This window comes from Ranitomeya variabilis, chromosome 3 (assembly GCF_051348905.1).
Source record: "Ranitomeya variabilis isolate aRanVar5 chromosome 3, aRanVar5.hap1, whole genome shotgun sequence".
Classification (NCBI taxonomy): Eukaryota; Metazoa; Chordata; class Amphibia; order Anura; family Dendrobatidae; genus Ranitomeya; species Ranitomeya variabilis.
This window is the reverse complement of record NC_135234.1, coordinates 639,378,018-639,396,389: the sequence shown is the minus strand read 5'-3', so window position 1 is coordinate 639,396,389 and position 18,372 is coordinate 639,378,018. Positions and strand designations below refer to the sequence as shown.

Here is an 18,372-nt window from a genome sequence, read left to right as displayed (position 1 = left end):
AGGTTCCTCAGTTCTTTGCTCGGTCCCTCGACCCACGGGCCCTCGGAGTAGACGCCCTGGTCTTGCCTTGGCACCAATTCCGCCTCCCGTACATTTTTCCTCCTCTTCCCCTGCTACCGAGGGTCATCAAAAAGATCAGGGCAGAGGGGGTACCAGTGATTCTCGTCGCGCCAGACTGGCCGCGTCGGGCATGGTACGCCGAACTGGTTCAGCTGGTAGCCGATGTCCCCTGGCGTCTTCCAGATCGCGTGGATCTTTCACAGGACCCGATTTACCACCAGAACTCAGGGGCCCTGTCTTTGACGGCTTGGCCGTTGAGTCCTGGATTCTAGGCCAAGCGGGTTTCACTCCCAAGGTGTCCTCCACCATGATCAGAGCTAGGAAACCTGTTTCCATGCGCAGTTACCACTGTACCTGGCGAATTTTTTTCTCATGGTGCGATGCACAGGGACGATCTCCTCTGGTATTTTCTATCCCTTCCATACTGGAGTTTCTTCAGTCCGGACTAGAGTCGGGACTTGCCCTTAGCTCCCTAAAGGGTCAGGTTTCGGCATTGTCAGTCCTTTTCCAGCGGAAGATTGCCAATAGGTTGCTGGTGAAAACTTTCTTCCAGGGAGTTTCCCGTGTGGCGCCTCCCTACAAATCGCCCTTGGATCCGTGGGATCTTAACTTAGTTCTCGGATCTGTTCAGGAGACTCCCTTCGAACCGCTACAGGAAGTTTCCTTGATCTTCCTTTCTTGGAAGGTAGTCTTCCTAGTAGCCATTACGTCCATCAGAAGGGTTTCGGAGTTGGCTGCACTCTCCTGCCGCCCTCCCTTTCTAATTTTTCATCCGGACAAGGCGGTATTGAGGACCTCTCCCACCTTTTTGCCCAAGGTCGTCTCTTCTTTCCACCTCAATGAGGAGATTGTTCTGCCTTCGTTCTGCCCGGCACCAGTCCATCGCATCGAAAAGGCTCTACACACTCTTGATGTGGTGAGGGCTCTTCGTCGGTACGTCTCGAGGACGGCTCCCTTCCGCACGTCGGACGTCCTGTTCGTACTTCCAGAGGGGCCACTCTGGCTAAATGGATTCGGTCAGCCATTCAAGAATCCTATCGTGTCAAAGGTGTTCCTATCCCAGCTGGGATCAAGGCCCATTCTACTCGGTCGGTGGGCGCCTCGTGGGCCATTCGGCACCAGGCGTCAGCACAGCAGGTCTGCAAGGCTGCGACGTGGTCCAGTTTGCACACTTTTACCAAGCATTACCACATTCATTCTATCTCTTCTGCAGACGCCGCCCTTGGCAGGCGCATTCTGCAAGCAGCAGTTCCTTAAGCCGTAAGCCAGTGGTACATGGGGTATTAGCATATTGCTCCCCACCCAGGGACTGCTTTTGTACGTCCCATGGTCCTGTGTCCCCCAATGAGGCGTAGGAGAAAAGGAGATTTTTGTGTACTCACCGTAAAATCTTTTTCTCCGAGCCACTCATTGGGAGACACAGCACCCACCCTGTTGGCCTGTTTTTTGGCTTGTTGTTACTTCTTGGTTTTGACATAGTTTGTCTTTGCTCATGCTCCTACTGCTTTACTACCGAACTGGTTGAAATTGTATCCAGTGTAGGGGTGTATACTGCAGAGGAGGAGTTAATCTTTCTGTCTACTTAGTGTCCTCCTAGTGGCAGCAGCATAACACCCATGGTCCTGTGTCCCCCAATGAGTGGCTCGGAGAAAAAGATTTTACGGTGAGTACACAAAAATCTCCTTATTTTTTTAATATTTTGATCGGGCATTTATGAACACGGTGATACCAAATACGTATATTTTTTGTTTGATTTTGAATGGGGGTGATTTGAACTTATATATATATATATATATATATATATATATATATATATATATATATATATATATATATTTTTATCTTTTTAAAAACATTTTTTTTTTTTTTTACACTTTATACTTGCTTCAATAGTCTCCTTAGGAAACTTGAAGCTGCGATCTTCTGATCGCTTGTGCTACCCATAAGCAGAGCTCTTAGTGAATCGGGCGTCTGAGTCCAGCATGCCTCATCAATACCAGAGCCTCTAGATTGCGTAGTAAGAAGAAGCCTTGATAAGAACGTAATTCAGGTAAGGAATGACCAAGATCCCCCCTTTTTTTTAATTATTGAAACAATTTTTTATATTTTAGTTTTGTTACAAACATCATTAGCAACCTTCACAAAAGAACCACATACAAACATAGGAACCTAAGGGTAACAAACATACATAATTTCAGTATAGCTAACAATCTAGTTCAACGCTGTCCAGTAATTATTATTATTTATTTATATAGCACCATTGATTCCATGGTGCTGTACATGAGAAGGGATTACATACAAATTACAGTAAACAAACTAACAATGTCAGACTGATACAGAGGGGAGCGGACCCTGCCCTTGCGGGCTTACATTATACCTTACAATCAAAATAGTGTGATTAACTTCCTGTAGAAGAAAAAATTCTTACATAAAACATTTCTATTATAGACCTAAATATATAACATCACCCAAAACATCTGATAAATCATTCACATATTATAATGAGGTATCAGGCCCAGCTTCGACCTCATCCCCTCAGTAGACCATGATCCCCCTTGCACACAACATTGTCATGACCTTCGTGAACACCCTGGGGGAAGTGGCTAGATGCAAGTGAACAGTCACAAACTGGAAATGAGCCTGATGGAAATGAAACTTTTGTTGAACTGGAATGGTAGAAATGTCAAGATTGGCATCCTTAATGTGCATTGAGCACAGAAATTCCTGAGGTTGCTTGGAGAGTATGATTGAACAGAGAGACTCCATCATGAAACTACAGAGGCTGCCCCGCTTGTTTAGCTGTTTCAGGTCCAGAATAGGCCTGACTGAGTTGTCCCTTTTGGGTACAACAAAAAGGTTTGAGTAAAAGCCTCTGACCAGCTCTTGGGCAGGATCTGGAACAAGAACGCCTGATCAGAGAAGACGGGGATAGCGTGGAAAAAAAGGGAAGCCAAGGAGGGAGTTCTTGAGTGATGAAATCAGAAAAAGATTTCGTGGAAGAGTGGTGAATTCTGTATCTGGAGGAGACGAACTCCCTGACCCAAGTGTCATTGAATGTGAAGAGCTAGGCATCGCGGAAGAGGAGAAGGCCACCCTGCCGAAGAGGGATCATAGTGGGACAGCCTGTCATGTGGAGGGAAACTTATTGCTTCTGGTTCTCAACGACTTATCCAACTTGCTATGAGAAAGCCAAGATCAAAGTCAGAATGATGGTCTGCTTCTGGTGGGTAGCATGCCTTGGGAGAGGGGCAGCAAGATGGTGAGTGCATCTGGGAGAGAGGAAACCGAGACTATCCGCCTGGACTACTGAGTTGATCTGCCATGTTTGTGCGGAGTAGCTGGTGGGTCTGATTCACTCTGGATAGTGGTCAGAGAGAAGCAGGGGTTTAGTCAACATTGTTAGACACCATAATGCCTATCATCAACCTGGACCTATGGAATTCTCACAGTAGGTGTGAAACGGCTGTCGTCCTCATTACCCTGCATGCTGCAAGCATGTCCTGATTGCCACAGTAAAGGACTTAATCCTGGAAATGGTGAGTGCTGCTTTTTTTTCTTTCTATGAATTGTATAAGAAAATGTTGTCCACTCATACTTAGTTACATTTCAATAACTAACATCAAAACATTTAAACCAGGCCCTGGAAAAAAAATGCCATAGTATGAACTCTCACTTTTGAGTGGATTTTGCATAAGCCCTTACCATTTTGCACTCCTGTTCATAGGATTGTCAAAACAAGATCAGGACTCTAGGTAAGTATGGTGTATTCTATGTGATGCAACTTTACATAAGCCTGAAGTGCTTATTTAAAGATTACATGTTTGGGACACTAAAGCATCAGCTTAAAAGCAGAAAGAAAGGTCTGCCTTCCAATCCTTTTAAGTTCTTTTTTGCAAACTGCAAAAAAAAATAAAAGTTAAAGCTAAGGTGCTAAATTTTGTGTTAATGGGATGCTAAGATTTCCATGATTTAATATTGGTGTCCCTTGTCTGTATTACAGGTTCTTCTCAATCAGTTCCTCTGGTTCCTTTAACTGAAGACAATGAAGATGCCATGGAAAGCAAAACATTCCAAAAACTTTTAAAATTGGTGGGGATTCGTCCTCCAGCAAATGAGCAAGTAAGTGGGGAGGTTTAACATACTTCTGCTAAAGTGTTAATGGTTCAAGATGATGTACAATAATTGCCTACTAAATTTTTTTGCAGGAATCATTTTGGCGTATCCCAGCAAAATTGAATCCTGAGCAGCTGCGTAAATTTGCCTCTTCTCTTGTTCTTTCATCTACTGAAGAGTCTGTTGAGACACCCACAGAGTCTGATGATCAGGACCCTAGTTTAGAACAACGAGCTGAGGCATTACGTGCGCTTATGCTTGCTCGTAAGAAGACTTCAACAACAGCCCTTCTAGGTATTTAAGTTAATAAGTATAACTTCCAGTGGTGCAATAAAAGTGAATGTAGTTCTCCACGTTTTTTTATCCCTGTGTTTCATTCTGTCATTAGTTACCTGATATATACAGTGGGGGGAAATAAGTATTTGACCCCTCGCTGATTTTGTAAGTTTGCCTACTGACCAAGACATAATTTTAAGGGTAGGTTAATTTTAACATTGAGAGATAGAATATCAAAAATAAAATCCAGAAAATCACATTGTATAAATTATATAAATTTGCATTTTGCTGTGAGAAATAAGTATTTGATCCCCTACCCACCATTAAGCGTTCTGGCTCCTACAGACCAGTTAGACACTCCTAATCAACTCGTTACCTGCATTAAAGACAGCTGTCTTAAATAGTCACCTTTTATATATAAAAAAAAAAAACTACTGTGCACAGGCTCAAATAATCAATCAGACTCTAACCTCTACATCATGGGCGAGACCAAAGAGCTTTCTAAGGATGGCGGGGACAAGATCATAGAACTGCACAAAGCTGGAATAGGGTACAAAACCATAAGTAAGATGCCGGGTGAGAAGGAGACAACTGTTGGTGCAATAGGAAGAAATACAAAATGACTGTCAATCGATATCGATCTGGGGCACCTTTGCAAAATCTCACCTTGTGGGGTATCCATGATCATGAGGAAGGTGAGAGATCAGCCTAAGAATAGACGGGGGGGAGACCACAGTCACCAAGAAAACCATTGCTAACACATTAATCTGTAAAGGTTTAAAATCCTGCAGTGCCCGCAAGGTCCCCCTGCCCAAGAAGGCACATGTACAGGCCCGTCTGAAGTTTGCCAATGAACACCTGGATTATTCTGTGAGTGATTGGGAGAAGGTGCTGTGGTCAGATGGGACAAAAATTTACCTTTTTGGCATTAACTCGCCGTGTTTGGAGGAAGAGAATGCTGCCTATGACCCAAAGAACACTGTCCCCACTGTCAAGCATGAAGGTGGAAACATTATGTTTTGGGGGTGTTTCTCTGGTAAGGGCACAGGACTACTTCACTGCATAAATGGGAGAATGGATGGAGCCATGTCCCATAAAATCCTGAGTGACAACCTCCTTCCCTCCGCCAGGACATTAAAAATGGGTCGCGCCTGTGTCTTCCAGCAAGACAATGACCCAAAACATATATCCAAGGCAACAAAGGAATGGCTCAAAAAGAACCACATTAAGGACATGGAGTAGCCTAGCCAGTCTCCAGACCCATAGAAAACTTATGGAGGGAGTTGAAGCTCAGGGTTCCCAAGCTACAGCCTCAAAATCTTAATGATTTAGAGATGATCTGCAAAGAGGAGTGGACCAAAATTCCTCCTGACGTGCGCAAACCTCATCATCCACTACAAAAAATGTCTGACTGCTGTGCTTGCCAACAAGGGTTTTGCCACCAAGTATTAAGTCTTGTTTGCCAGAGGGATCAAATACTTATTTCTCACTGCAAAATGCAAATAATTTTATATAATTTATTCACTTGATTTTCTGGATTTTATTTTTGATATTCTATCTCTCAATGTTAAAATTTCCCTACCCTTAAAATTATAGACTGTTCGTGTCTTTGTCAGTGGGCAAACTTACAAAATCAGCAAGGGATCAAATACTTTTCCCCCCACTGTATGTAACTCTGTTAGTATTAACTCATGTAGTTGTTCCTTTCTACCTGAAAATTCATGGTTTACTTCTCACCAGTTAGGACTTGAGATCACATTGGGACCCCCTGGAAATTACATGGCTTTATATTCTCAAATAGGGCGTCACCATCTCAGTCACTGAAGTTCTCCATAGAGGGTGGATGAGGAAAAAGAAATGCATATTAAATATAATCTTGATGATTGCACAGGGCCTGTCACACAGATATAGTGTAGAAGGCCACAGTTCTGCCTCCCTTACTTTATACTTACAATATGTTAGTTTATTTGGAATACAGAGGTACAAGATAATCAGTATCATCCCAGCAGATAGAGATGGTACTGACTCTAGCAGGTCATGTGATGCTGTGTCCTGTCTCTGTGTACCCAATGCAGAGAACTATTCTAGTGATGTATTGTTGATAATGTAATTATGCCATCAAACTAAACTCCTAACCGAAAATTCAACCTTTTTCTCTTACTCTTTCACACCACTATGATCATTCTTGGATTTGCACCTTCTCCATTCTCAATTTCAGAGCCAGAGGAAATAAATTCACAGAATGATGAGCCTTCTACTTTGCCTGAAATGACAAATAAAAGGTAAAGATGTAATGTGTGATTGAAATCGTAATTTAGAACTATGCCTATTTAGTCTGACAGCCCAACTGCATATTGTATAATAATCCCAGAGTCTCCCTACATACTGTACGATTGCCCCTTAGCCTCCTTGCATACCGTATGATGGCCCCATAGCGATCACCTCCTGGTGTGGGTCATCTTCCATGCGGCCCTGTTGCTTTGAGATCCTCACCGGCGGGTACATTCAGCGTCATTCTCGCTGCCTGACGTTATTAAGCAGACATGGCTGCAACCATGTCTGTTATTTTGCTATACGGCCAGGATGGCACCTGGCGCATTTAACCCCTTTCTGACCTCGGACGGGATAGTACATCCGAGGTCAGAACCCCCACTTTGATGCGGGCTCCGGCAGTGAGCCCGCATCAAAGCCGGGACATGTCCGCTGTTTTGAACAGCTGACATGTGCCCGCAATAGCGGCGGGTGAAATCGCGATTCACCCGCCGCTATTAACTAGTTAAATGCCGCTGTCAAACGCAGACAGCGGCATTTAAACGCAGCTTCCGGCCATCGGGCTGGAAATGAGCGCATCGCCGACCCCCGTCACATGATCGAGGGTCCGCAATGCTTCTGCATAGTAACCATAGAGGTCCTTGAGACCTCTATGGTTACTGATGCCGGCCTGCTGTGAGCGCCCCCCTGTGGTCGGCGCTCATAGCAAGCCTGCATTTCAGCTTCATAGCAGCGGTCTGATGATCGCTGCTATGTAGCAGAGCCGATCGAGTTGTTCCAGCTTCTAGCCTCCCATGGAGGCTATTGAAGCATGGCAAAAGTAAAAAAAAATAAAATAAAATGTGAAAAAAATAATCACCCCCCCTTTCAAAATAAAACCATAAAAAAAAATCAAACCTACACATATTTGGTATCGCCGCGTTCAGAATCGCCCGATCTATCAATAAAAAAAGAGCATTAACCTGATCGCTAAACGGCGTAGCGAGAAAAAAATTAGAAACTCCAGAATTACGTTTTTTTGGTCTCCACGACATTGCATAAAATGGGCTATCAAAAGAACGTATCTGCACAAAAGTGGTATCAATAAAAACATCAGCTCGGAACGCAAAAAATAAGCCCTCACCCGACCCCAGATCACAAAAAATGGAGACGCTACGGGTATCGGAAAATGGCGCAATTGTTTTTTTTTGCAAAGTTGGGAATTTTTTTCACCACTTAGATAAAAGACAACCTAGACATGTTAGGTGTCTATGAACTCGTAATGACCTGGAGAATCATAATATCAGGTCAGTTTTAGCATTTAGTGAACCTAGCAAAAAAGCCAAACAAAAAACAAGTGTGGGATTGCACTTTTTTTGCAATTTCACCGCACTTGGAATTTTTTTCCCGTTTTCTAGTACACGACATGGTAAAAACAATGATGTCTTTCAAAAGTACAACTCGTCCCGCAAAAAATAATCTCTACATGGCCATATTGATGGAAAAATAAAAAAGTTATGGCTCTGGGAAGGAGGGGAGCGAAAAACGAACACGGAAAAACAGAAAATCCCAAAGTCATGAAGGGGTTAAAGACATCGCTGGCCCAGCCGATAGCTGCCCCTGTACAACTTGGCCAAGCCTGCTCCTCTGCCACCTTGCCCAGCCTGACCCCAGCTTGGGCCGCAAAAAATTACTTAAGGGGGTTGTGTATTTGATACCCCTGTTAGGGGGTGCTTAGTCTGGATCAGATTATACCTTTTAGCTTAAACCCATGTTTGTTGTTTTCCCAATTTTTACCACTACCATATACAGCAGTTTTACCTTGTATTTATTTTTTTTTTTTTACAAACTTGTATTTAAATTTTTTTTTTAATTGCCTAGGACAACAAAACCATCAAAAAATAGACGGTTTATTGACAGTGATGATGACGAGCAAGAAGAAAAGGAGGAAGGTGTGTATCTAATCTTGGTCACAATATAGCCATGCTACTTTGGTGCTATTATGGATAGTATGTTCATTTTGTTTTTATCAATCAATTTTGAAATTGCAAAAAAAACATAACATACGACCAAATATATTATGATCAAATAAGTCACGCAGGACTTAACAAAACTTATAATGACAACAATATTCATGTGGAAATATAAACAGGTCGCTCCATATTGCAGCTGCAAAAAAGAAACTACTTAAATTTTATTATCAGCAAATTAAAAATTATTCTGCAAATTCTAACATAGAGATTAGAAAGAGAAATAGGGAAAGAGGAGCGAAAAAAATAAAATAAATAACATTTTTTAGGGAGCGTGGGAGGATTAGGGAGAAGAGGGCTGAAAGAAGTGGGGGGTAACAGGGAGAAGGGGTATGGAAAAAGGGAGGGAAAGATGAGGGAAATGAGGCGACAATCTTGAGTTAAGCACACCGCAACAACTCAGGAACACTTCATGTGAGAACAACCCATCTATTGGAAACAGGATCCAGTCGCTCCACAATCTCCTAAAACGATCACCGCGTCCAGAACTTTCGGCTGTGAGTTCCTCCGGATAGTAAGTTAATGTGCACATCACACTTTGCTTGACGTTTGGTGTATACCAGAGAGAAGTTCATATACACAAATACGGGAGTGTAGCTCAGCATTTATCCGTTGAAGCCAAAAAATATTCTTTTTGGTTCCCCCAAGTAATAGACTCTGCTAATCCATAGAAAGTATACAAAACGTATACTCTGTGAAATTACCTACTGACTAATATTGCCTGTTAATCAAATTTTAATTGCTATAATCTGTTTCTGAATTATTATATGTCCTTGCAGCTTAAAAATAAAATCTGTCTTTAACTTAACAAGTATATGATTGAAGAACTTCTGTCCTTAGCCAGTCTCTTGTAACAGAAGCTGCTATTTTTGTTGATTCTTCACTTTTTATATTTTAGTTATTAAAGAAATAGAGGTGCAGAATCCAGATGTTTCTTCGGAAATTAGCAGTGAAAGGTGAGGCTTTCTTCATCCATGCAAAGCTCTTCGTTTTTGTTTTTTTTATGTGAATCTGGTTTCCTTGAATCGTAATTATGACTTAAATTTAGGACAGGCATAAATCTCAGAAAAGCACCGCTGCTTATCAGCTGTTTTGTAGTGTCTATGACTCTCTGAAGAACCATGTGGGCTTTTCATTGTTTCCTCAGTACATTCAGCACAATATACATGTGGGCAAAGCAGTAATACTCGGCACATGCACTACTGAACATGTACAGCAGGTTGGGTGTACAGAGGATTGTAAACAACTTGGAAGATGCAATGCTCGAGAGTTGGTCTAACACTTGGTTTCTTCACCAATCTAATATTGATTACCTATCCTAAATATAAGTCATCAATATTAAAATCTTGGAAAACTCTTTAATGTTTTTCTTATGCTGTCCTGAAATATAGTCATCCCGACAACATTAAAATAGTGTTATTTGACCTTGGCTACTAAAAATCTTGCTTAGTCATCTTGAAAAGTGTGAGTCATCAGACCCTGGTGTTTTATATAGGAACATCTTTTTAATTCTCTGCATAGGTCCAAAGTAGCAATGAAAAGAAGCAGAATAACAGACAGTGATGATGAGGAGCCGCTAACAAATGACCAAGGTTTGTAGACGCGATGTTCAAACACGACCGATGACACCATCACTGATCTGCAGATTTACTTTACTGTAAATCCGACCTGTTGGAACTGTCTTAAAGGAGTTCTCCTGTAAGTGCAGCTTTCCTCACAAACTAACCTACACTTCTGTTCATACAATGGCCGCTAGTGTAGGACCATGTGACCAGACTGGTCCGTTTGCTCCTAAAATTTAAGAAAAAAACCAAATCGCCTCACATGGGAACTCTGCTTTTTTTTATTGGACGAGGCTGATGGATTGTGCCCCTATACCTTTAAGGTATAAGTGAATTTTTACACTGGAAATGAAGTAATTTAAAATTTGTGCATGCAATTTTTCAGTATTCTTTTACAGACCCTAATAGTAGATGCTTGGAACAAACTTCGATCGAATGTGATGCAAGACCCCATTGGTACAGACTGTAGACATTGATACAAAATAAAAAGGCCTATATGTCTGGAACTTTTATGGTGGCTTTAAAAAAAAACCAAAAAATAAAAACTGGATGATGAGAAAAACTGCAAGCTTTCCACCTGGTGACAGGTCCTCTTCAAGGGTACCAGAAACCTGATAGACAAAGACCTTGTGCGCTTACAGTTTTATACTGAGGCATGCAGAGAGTCTTTCTCTTGTATCAATAACTGCGAGGGAAAAAAACAATGTCCTGTTCCAACCTAATATCTCAGTAATATGTTACTATTAGTGATGAGCGAATATACTCATTACTCCAGATATCCCGAGCACACTTGGGTGTCCTCCGAGTATTTGTAAGTACTCTGAGATTTAGTTTTCCTTGCAGCAGCTGAATGATTTACATCTGTTAGCCAGCTTGATTACATGTGGGGATTCCCTAGCAACCATGCAACCCCCACATGTACTTATGCTGGCTATCAGATGTAAATCATCCAGCTGCCGCGATGAAAACGAAATCTCCGAGCACTAAAAAATACTCGGAGGATACCCGAGCGTGCTCGGGAAATCTCGAGTAACGAGTACACTCGCTCATCACTAGTTAATATACTATACTAAGGCTTTGTGGTATTCGGTTTGTGCACACCCACACATGCTCTTTGTACAGTGTTTTCATTGACATCTTAGGCCTCTTTCACACTTCCGTCTTTCATCTCCCGTCACAATCCGTCGAGTTTTGAGAAGATAGGGGTCCTGCAAATTTTTCTGCAGGATCCTGTTTTTTCTCATAGACTTGTATTAGCGACAGATTGTGACGGATGGACATCCATTTCATCCATCGTGCACTGGATCCGTCGGCCAAAAACGGTCCGTCGGGCAGAGAAAATGTTCAGAGGAATGTTTTTTCTGCACGTCGGAAAATCGCTCAGCGACGCATCCTGCGCTGCCCGTCGCTGGCTATAGTGGAAGCCTATTGGCGCAGGATGCGTCGCTGACTGTGAAAAACAGGAATCCAGTGACGTACCACGTTTTTATGTTCTGAGCATGCCCGGAAGCATTCTCTCTCTCGAACAAAATTTTTCCATTCAAATTCAGACACGAACGCATCCGTCAAAATACTGGATGCGTTGCGCACGGTTTTCCCTATTTTCACGACGTACGTCAATACGTCACAGCAACGCATTACGACGCTCCACAGCAGACGGAAGTGTGAAACTGATACCAGCTTTTAGTGTTTATGTTGGGACAACAATGGCATAATTTGGCATAACCCGCACCAGGCCCCCTTGGACACTGCATTTAACAATGACACATTTCCCCTCTTTATTTGTGTTTATCTCTGCATAGAAGCTACACTATTGACGTCAGATTGCCTCTTCTATGTTATCAACATTGCCATGTCTAAAGGGAATTTTTTTAAAAATTAACCTAGATGAACAGCTAAAGACCTCTGGGGAAGCTACTGATTCTGAAAATGAAGACCTTCTAAGACCGTCTAAGAAAAAACGCCTTCGAATTGAGGATGAAGATGAAGACTAAAATTTTTTCTGCCATTTTTAGAGCACTTGATTATCAAGTGTTTGCTAACTAGGTGCTCACTTTTTGGTAAATGCATGACAATGGTAGAATAGATGAGCTCTGTCCTCCTTCTTAAAGAGGTTATCTAGTCGTCTGCTAGAAGTCTGCAGTGACACAAAGCACCACACACTGTCAAGACTTTTTGGTGTTGCCACTGAGATCGGGTGGTAACAGGTATGTGATTCGCATACTTACAGCCATATCCGACTAGACGTGCTTAGCCTCTTTCAATTCACTTGTATTGTAAGCATTCAGAAGGAAGAGTGACTGCAGACTTTTAGCAGAAGACTGGACAACCCCTTTAAGGTGGTCCATTTACATTAGACTGTGTGGCACTAAATGACCACCAATTAGCAACTTGTTTGCTGATCTATGATTAAGTGCCTTAATTTAGCCTCCAGTGCACACTGAACAGTCTGTAATGGATTGTTCTGTGCACATGGGCTGCCCTTGTTCTACCCAGTGACAGTCTTGTTCAGTGTAAATGGACCTGTACATTTTTGTGTTGTTTTGGAGGTATTGAAACATAATGTTTAATGTGATCAGCTTGAAAAAAAGAATATGCCAACTGTATGAGTTTATAAACATGATGTTTTTTTTTTAATATCTGTTCTCCATATAGTTGGGATATCAAAACCATTGACGTGTTTGATTTACTGTTGTGCAAAAGAACGTAGTTGTGTTATAGGGTCAAGTTTGTTAACAAGAATAAATGTTTTAATAAAGTATCTTTATTGATGTTTTCTAACAATTTTTACACAAACATATTACTCGCATCGGGTAAACACGGAATAATAAGAACAACTGGGAAGGGCGGGAAATGGGATATGGAAAGGGAAAGACCAAATTAAATTAAAAACAGAAGTTCCCATTCTACAAAAAAAGGACAAAACGTATAGTCACCACCACTGTAATGCCCAGGATAAAAAACATCACCTTTTGGAGCTTCTAGCCGTGCAGTCATTATTATTGCTCATGAGATAAACATGGATCATATCTCTCGTAATTCTCTTTATTAAATCAAGCCCAATCTATATCTCGCTAATTCCCTCGACGGGAGCCCTGGATCATCCATCCAGGCAGCCCAAAGCTGTTCACATTTATTAATATTGACTCTTTTTTGTACACACCTTTCTCCTTCACCTCATTGGGGGACACAAGACCATGGGTGTATGCGGCTGCCACTAGGAGGCTGACACTAAGTGAATACATAAAAATGAACTTGTCCTCTGCAGCAGTATACCCCTACCACTGGCTGCAGCTCGAACCAGTTAATGCTTAGTGTCCATAGGAGGCACATGGGTCTGCTATTCAGACCACAATTTATTTTATTTTAATTTTTCTATTTTCACCTTTTAATATTTTTTTTATGTAGAGGGAGGAGCCTTCCTCTTACACCCACTTGGGGCACACACACGACGCGATCACTAGGACTTGATCATTGTCATTCCAGTCGGAGGTTAAATAATGCTATAAGTGGTCTGTTAGAGCCAGGAGCATGGTCTGAAAGGCGTTCTGTCAGTGCCACACTGATGGCTCTAACGAATTTCTGAACATGTATATTGCAATGAATTAGAACAGTGATCAGAGAAGTACAAGTTTAAGTCCCATAGAGGGACTACATAAAAAATATTTTTTTTTATAAAAAAAACGCAAACAAAAAATTGACAAAAATATTACGCCAATTAATATGCATATTTTTATAAAAACAAAATTAAATTAAAAAAATACACATTTGGTATCGCCATATCTGAAAAAAATAAGATCTATAGAACTTGCATTATTTAATCTCTTCAATTAACAACATAAAAGCGCAGCAAAAATTGTTTTTTATCATACAGCCGAACAAAGCATAGAATAAAACACAATCAAAAAGTCATATGAAAATAGAAATAGTATCTCTGAAAACGTCATCCTGTCCCGCAAGAAACAAGCCCTTATTCAAGTAAGTCAGTGGAAAATTAGAAAAAGCTATAGCTATCAGAATAAGGCAATGCAAAACCATTTTTCTCTCTTAAATTGTTTTTATTGTGTAAAAGCAGCAAAACCTCAAAACACATTATAAACGTGGTATTTCTGTAATCAGAATGACCCGAAACATAAAGCGGTCTTATCACTTATACCACATGGTGAAAGGAATAAGAAAGCCAATTCCTAAATTGCTGTTTTTTGCTAATTCTGCATCTCAAAAAATTGGAATAGAATGGGACTCCAACTCATCTTGCAAAAACCAAACTCTCACATGACTGTCTGCAGAAAAAATAATAGCTCTCAAAACATGATGATGCAAAAAAATGTTTTTGTGTGTGATCGGAGCATTAAAAAAAAAAGTGGTATCGCTGTAATATTAGTGACCTATACAGTAAAGCAGTCTAATCACTTATACCGCAAGGTGAACAGCATAAAAAAAAAATCTTGACAAATATGCAAATTGTCTCTTCAGAGAGGAAGAAGACTTGAATTTGCATATTTAATTTTCCAGAGGAGCATGCATCATTTTTAAGTCTGCTTACTCTGACATGTCAGGCTTGACATATCACTCTCAGGAAGGAGAAACGTTGCCCCTTAAACACCGGGGGGGGGGGGAAATAACATTATTTCACACAGCCTAATGTTATACAAAAGTGATTAGTGAATATACTCGTTGCTCGGGTGATCTCCGAGTATTTGTGAGTGCTCGGAGATTTCGTTTTCCTTGCCGCAGCTGCATGATTTGCGGCTATTAGACAGCTTAATTACATGTGGGGATTCCCTAGCAACCAGGCAACTCCCACATGTACTCAGGCTGGCTAGTAGCTGTAAATCATGCAGTTATGTCAACAAAAACTAAATCTCCGAGCACTCACAAATACTCGGAGACCACCCGAGCATGCTCGGTAAAACACGAGCAACGAGTATACTCGCTCATCACTATTATACAATTCTGTATCATCTGCTGGTTTAAAATACTGACTACACACCTAGACGAATTTCTCAAGATGTGTAGTTTCCAAAATGAGGTCACTTGATAGTGGGTTTCTGCTGATTTGTCACCTCAGCAGGTCTTTGAATGAATGATGGCACCAGCAATCTATTCTTACCAAGTATGCACTCAAAAAGTCAAATCGTGATCCTTGCCTTCCAAGCCCTGCCATGTGCCTAAACAATAGCTTTCCCCCACATATGGAGCACCTGTGTACTCAGGAGAAAGTGCCCAAATTTGGGTAGTCCGTTTTCCTCTGTTCCCCTTGTGAAAATGAAAAATTTTCAGTTAAAGCAGCATTTTTGTGTAAAAAAATTACATTTTTCATTTTTACATTTTAAGGGTTGAAAATTCAGTGACACACCTGTGGGTTCAAGATGTTCAGAACACACCTAGCCCCTTCATGACCTTGCCGTTTTTTGCAATTCTGACCAGTGTCCCTTTATGAGGTAATAACTCAGGAACGCTTCAACGGATCCTAGCGATTCTGAGATTTTTTTGTGACATATTGGGCTTCATGTTAGTGGTAAATTTAGGTCGATAATTTCTGAGTTTATTTGTGAAAAAAACGGAAATTTGGCGAAAATTTTGAAAATTTCGCAATTTTCACATTTTGAATTTTTATTCTGTTAAACCAGAGAGTTATGTGACACAAAATAGTTAATAAATAACATTTCCCACATGTCTACTTTACATCAGCACAATTTTGGAAACAAATTTTTTTTTTGCTAGGAAGTTATAAGGGTTAAAATTTGACCAGTGATTTCTCATTTTTACAACAAAATTTACAAAACCATTTTTTTTAGGAACCACCTCACATTTGAAGTCAGTTTGAGGGTTCTATATGGCTGAAAATACCCAAAAGTGACACCATTCTAAAAACTGCACCCCTCAAGGTGCTCAAAACCACATTCAAGAAGTTTATTAACCCTTCAGGTGTTTCACAGCAGCAGAAGCAACATGGAAGGAAAAAATGAACATTTAACTTTTTAGTCACAAAAATGATCTTTTAGCAACAATTTTTTATTTTCCCAAGGGTAAAAGGAGAAACTGGACCACGGACGTTGTTGTCCAATTTGTCCTGAGTACGCTGATACCTCATATGTGGGGGTAAACCACTGTTTGGGCGCACGGCAGGGCTCGTCCGGGGGGTAGGAGCGCCATTTGACTTTTTCAATGAAAAATTGGCTCCACTCTTTAGCGGACACCATGTCGCGTTTGGAGAGCCCCCGTGTGCCTAAACATTGGAGCTCCCCGACAAGTGACCCCATTTTGGAAACTAGACCCCCCAAGGAACTTATCTAGAAGCATAGTGAGCACTTTAAACCCCCAGGTGCTTCACAAATTGATCCGTAAAAATGAAAAAGTACTTTTTTTTTTCACAAAAAAATTATTTTAGCCTCAATTTTTTCATTTTCACATGGGCAACAGGATAAAATGGATCCTAAATTTTGTTGGGCAATTTCTCCTGAGTACACCGATACCTCACGTGGGGGTAAACCACTGTTTGGGCACATGGTAAGGCTCGGAAGGGAAGGAGCGCCATTTGACTTTTTGAATGAAAAATTATCTCCATCGTTAGCGGACACCATGTCGCGTTTGGAAAGCCCCTGTGTGCCTAAACATTGGAGCGCCTCCACAAGTGACCCCATTTTGGAAACTAGACCCCCCAAGGAACTTATCTAGAGGCATACTGAGCACTATAAACCATCAGGTGCTTCACAAATTGATCCGCAAAAATGAAAAAGTACTTTTCTCTATCCCCATGATGGCACCACGGAGAGAGGGGTCCGCCCCCAGGGACAGGAAACCTACAGGTGAAAAAGGGCGTACCTCTCTCCCACATCAGTTGGTTTCCTGTCCCTGACGGGGAACCTACAGCACATACCTGAAGGATTCTTCGTGGGATTCCAGGGGCTGGTGCAGTCGACTTCCTAACAGGGGGCGCCCTGTTACGGCTGGATCAAGCGGTTTTTTCCCCTTTTTTCTCCCTTTCCTGAAGCACCACCACAGAGGTCGGCGGGCCTCATGGGTGAGTGGGGGAAGGCAGTGAAAGGATCAAGTCTGCCTTCCTCGAAAAAAAAAAAAAAAAAAAGGGGGGTATGAAGGAGCAGGTGACGGCGGTCACCAAAGGACTCTACATAGTAATATGGAGGTAGCGGCGGCTATCTTTCCATAAAAGCCCAGGTAAAAACGGGGGCACCCGTGGGCAAAGACGCCGGCGCCATTACCGCCAAGTCGGTGCAGGCGTCAGCAACGGAGCGCTGGTACGCGCTCACCGGCGCCATTACCGCAAAACGCCGACAACGGAGCGCTAGTGCGCGCGCGCCGGCGTCCCAGCGCATTCATTCCCTCATGTGAGGCCGACAAACCAGAGAACCGGAAGTTGGGCGGGCGCATGCACAGACCGTCACTTCCGGTATCGCCGGCACAAATACAATAAAAGAACGCCAGCAAACGAAAAAGTGTGGCAAATTCAAACTCCAAGTGCACCAGACAGTGCGGAGGCCACTATGAGCGAAAACGAGCAGCAGGTTATGCAGGAAGCTGTCCAGCGATCTCCTGAGCAGGCACAAGTGCAGCGGCGTCTGCACTTACAGCAGCAGCGCAAAGGAAACTCTTCCTCTGTACAGCGCAGCAGCAGCGGACGATCAGAGTCTCAACGCAGTCGGGGGTCTGCAAAAACCACACGGCCGGCGACGATTCCAGCGGATACAGTCCCCAGGCCCGAGACGGTATCTCTGATCCACAGGGGGTGAGTGATCTACGTGAAAGTGCTGAGTTTAATATGGGGTTACTCTTTTTTGTTCTAGGGGAGAAAAAGTACAGGCAAAACTAAGCACAAGGAATGTGCCATATGTTCAGACGAGCTGCCTTCCTCCTGGGAGAAGAGACTATGCAGCGTTTGTATAAAAAAGACGATTCAGGAGGAAACCCCATCATTTGCCTCAGAATTAAAGTCATTAATAAAAAGCCAGGTGGAAAGTGCCATTAAAGACATTAAAACCACAAAGAAAAAACATAAAAAAAGACCTGAGTTCCCTGAGTCTAGTGCGGACGAGTCAGAAAGCGAGTTATCCGACTCA

The 18,372-nt window shown here is 42.1% G+C and overlaps 1 protein-coding gene across 1 annotated transcript in view; it reads left to right on the top strand.

Moving 5' to 3' along the window:
- The window catches only part of TIMELESS (timeless circadian regulator), a 184,137-nt gene extending 171,075 nt beyond the window's left edge, over positions 1-13,062 (top strand). Inside the window, exons 26-32 of the mRNA XM_077297607.1 lie at positions 4,061-4,179; positions 4,266-4,467; positions 6,668-6,731; positions 8,581-8,651; positions 9,628-9,685; positions 10,251-10,321; positions 12,179-13,062. Coding sequence (XP_077153722.1) covers positions 4,061-4,179; positions 4,266-4,467; positions 6,668-6,731; positions 8,581-8,651; positions 9,628-9,685; positions 10,251-10,321; positions 12,179-12,285 — 692 coding nt within the window. The 3' untranslated portion in view covers positions 12,286-13,062. The remainder of the gene's footprint in view (positions 1-4,060; positions 4,180-4,265; positions 4,468-6,667; positions 6,732-8,580; positions 8,652-9,627; positions 9,686-10,250; positions 10,322-12,178) is intronic.
- The last annotated feature ends 5,310 nt before the right edge of the window (positions 13,063-18,372 follow it).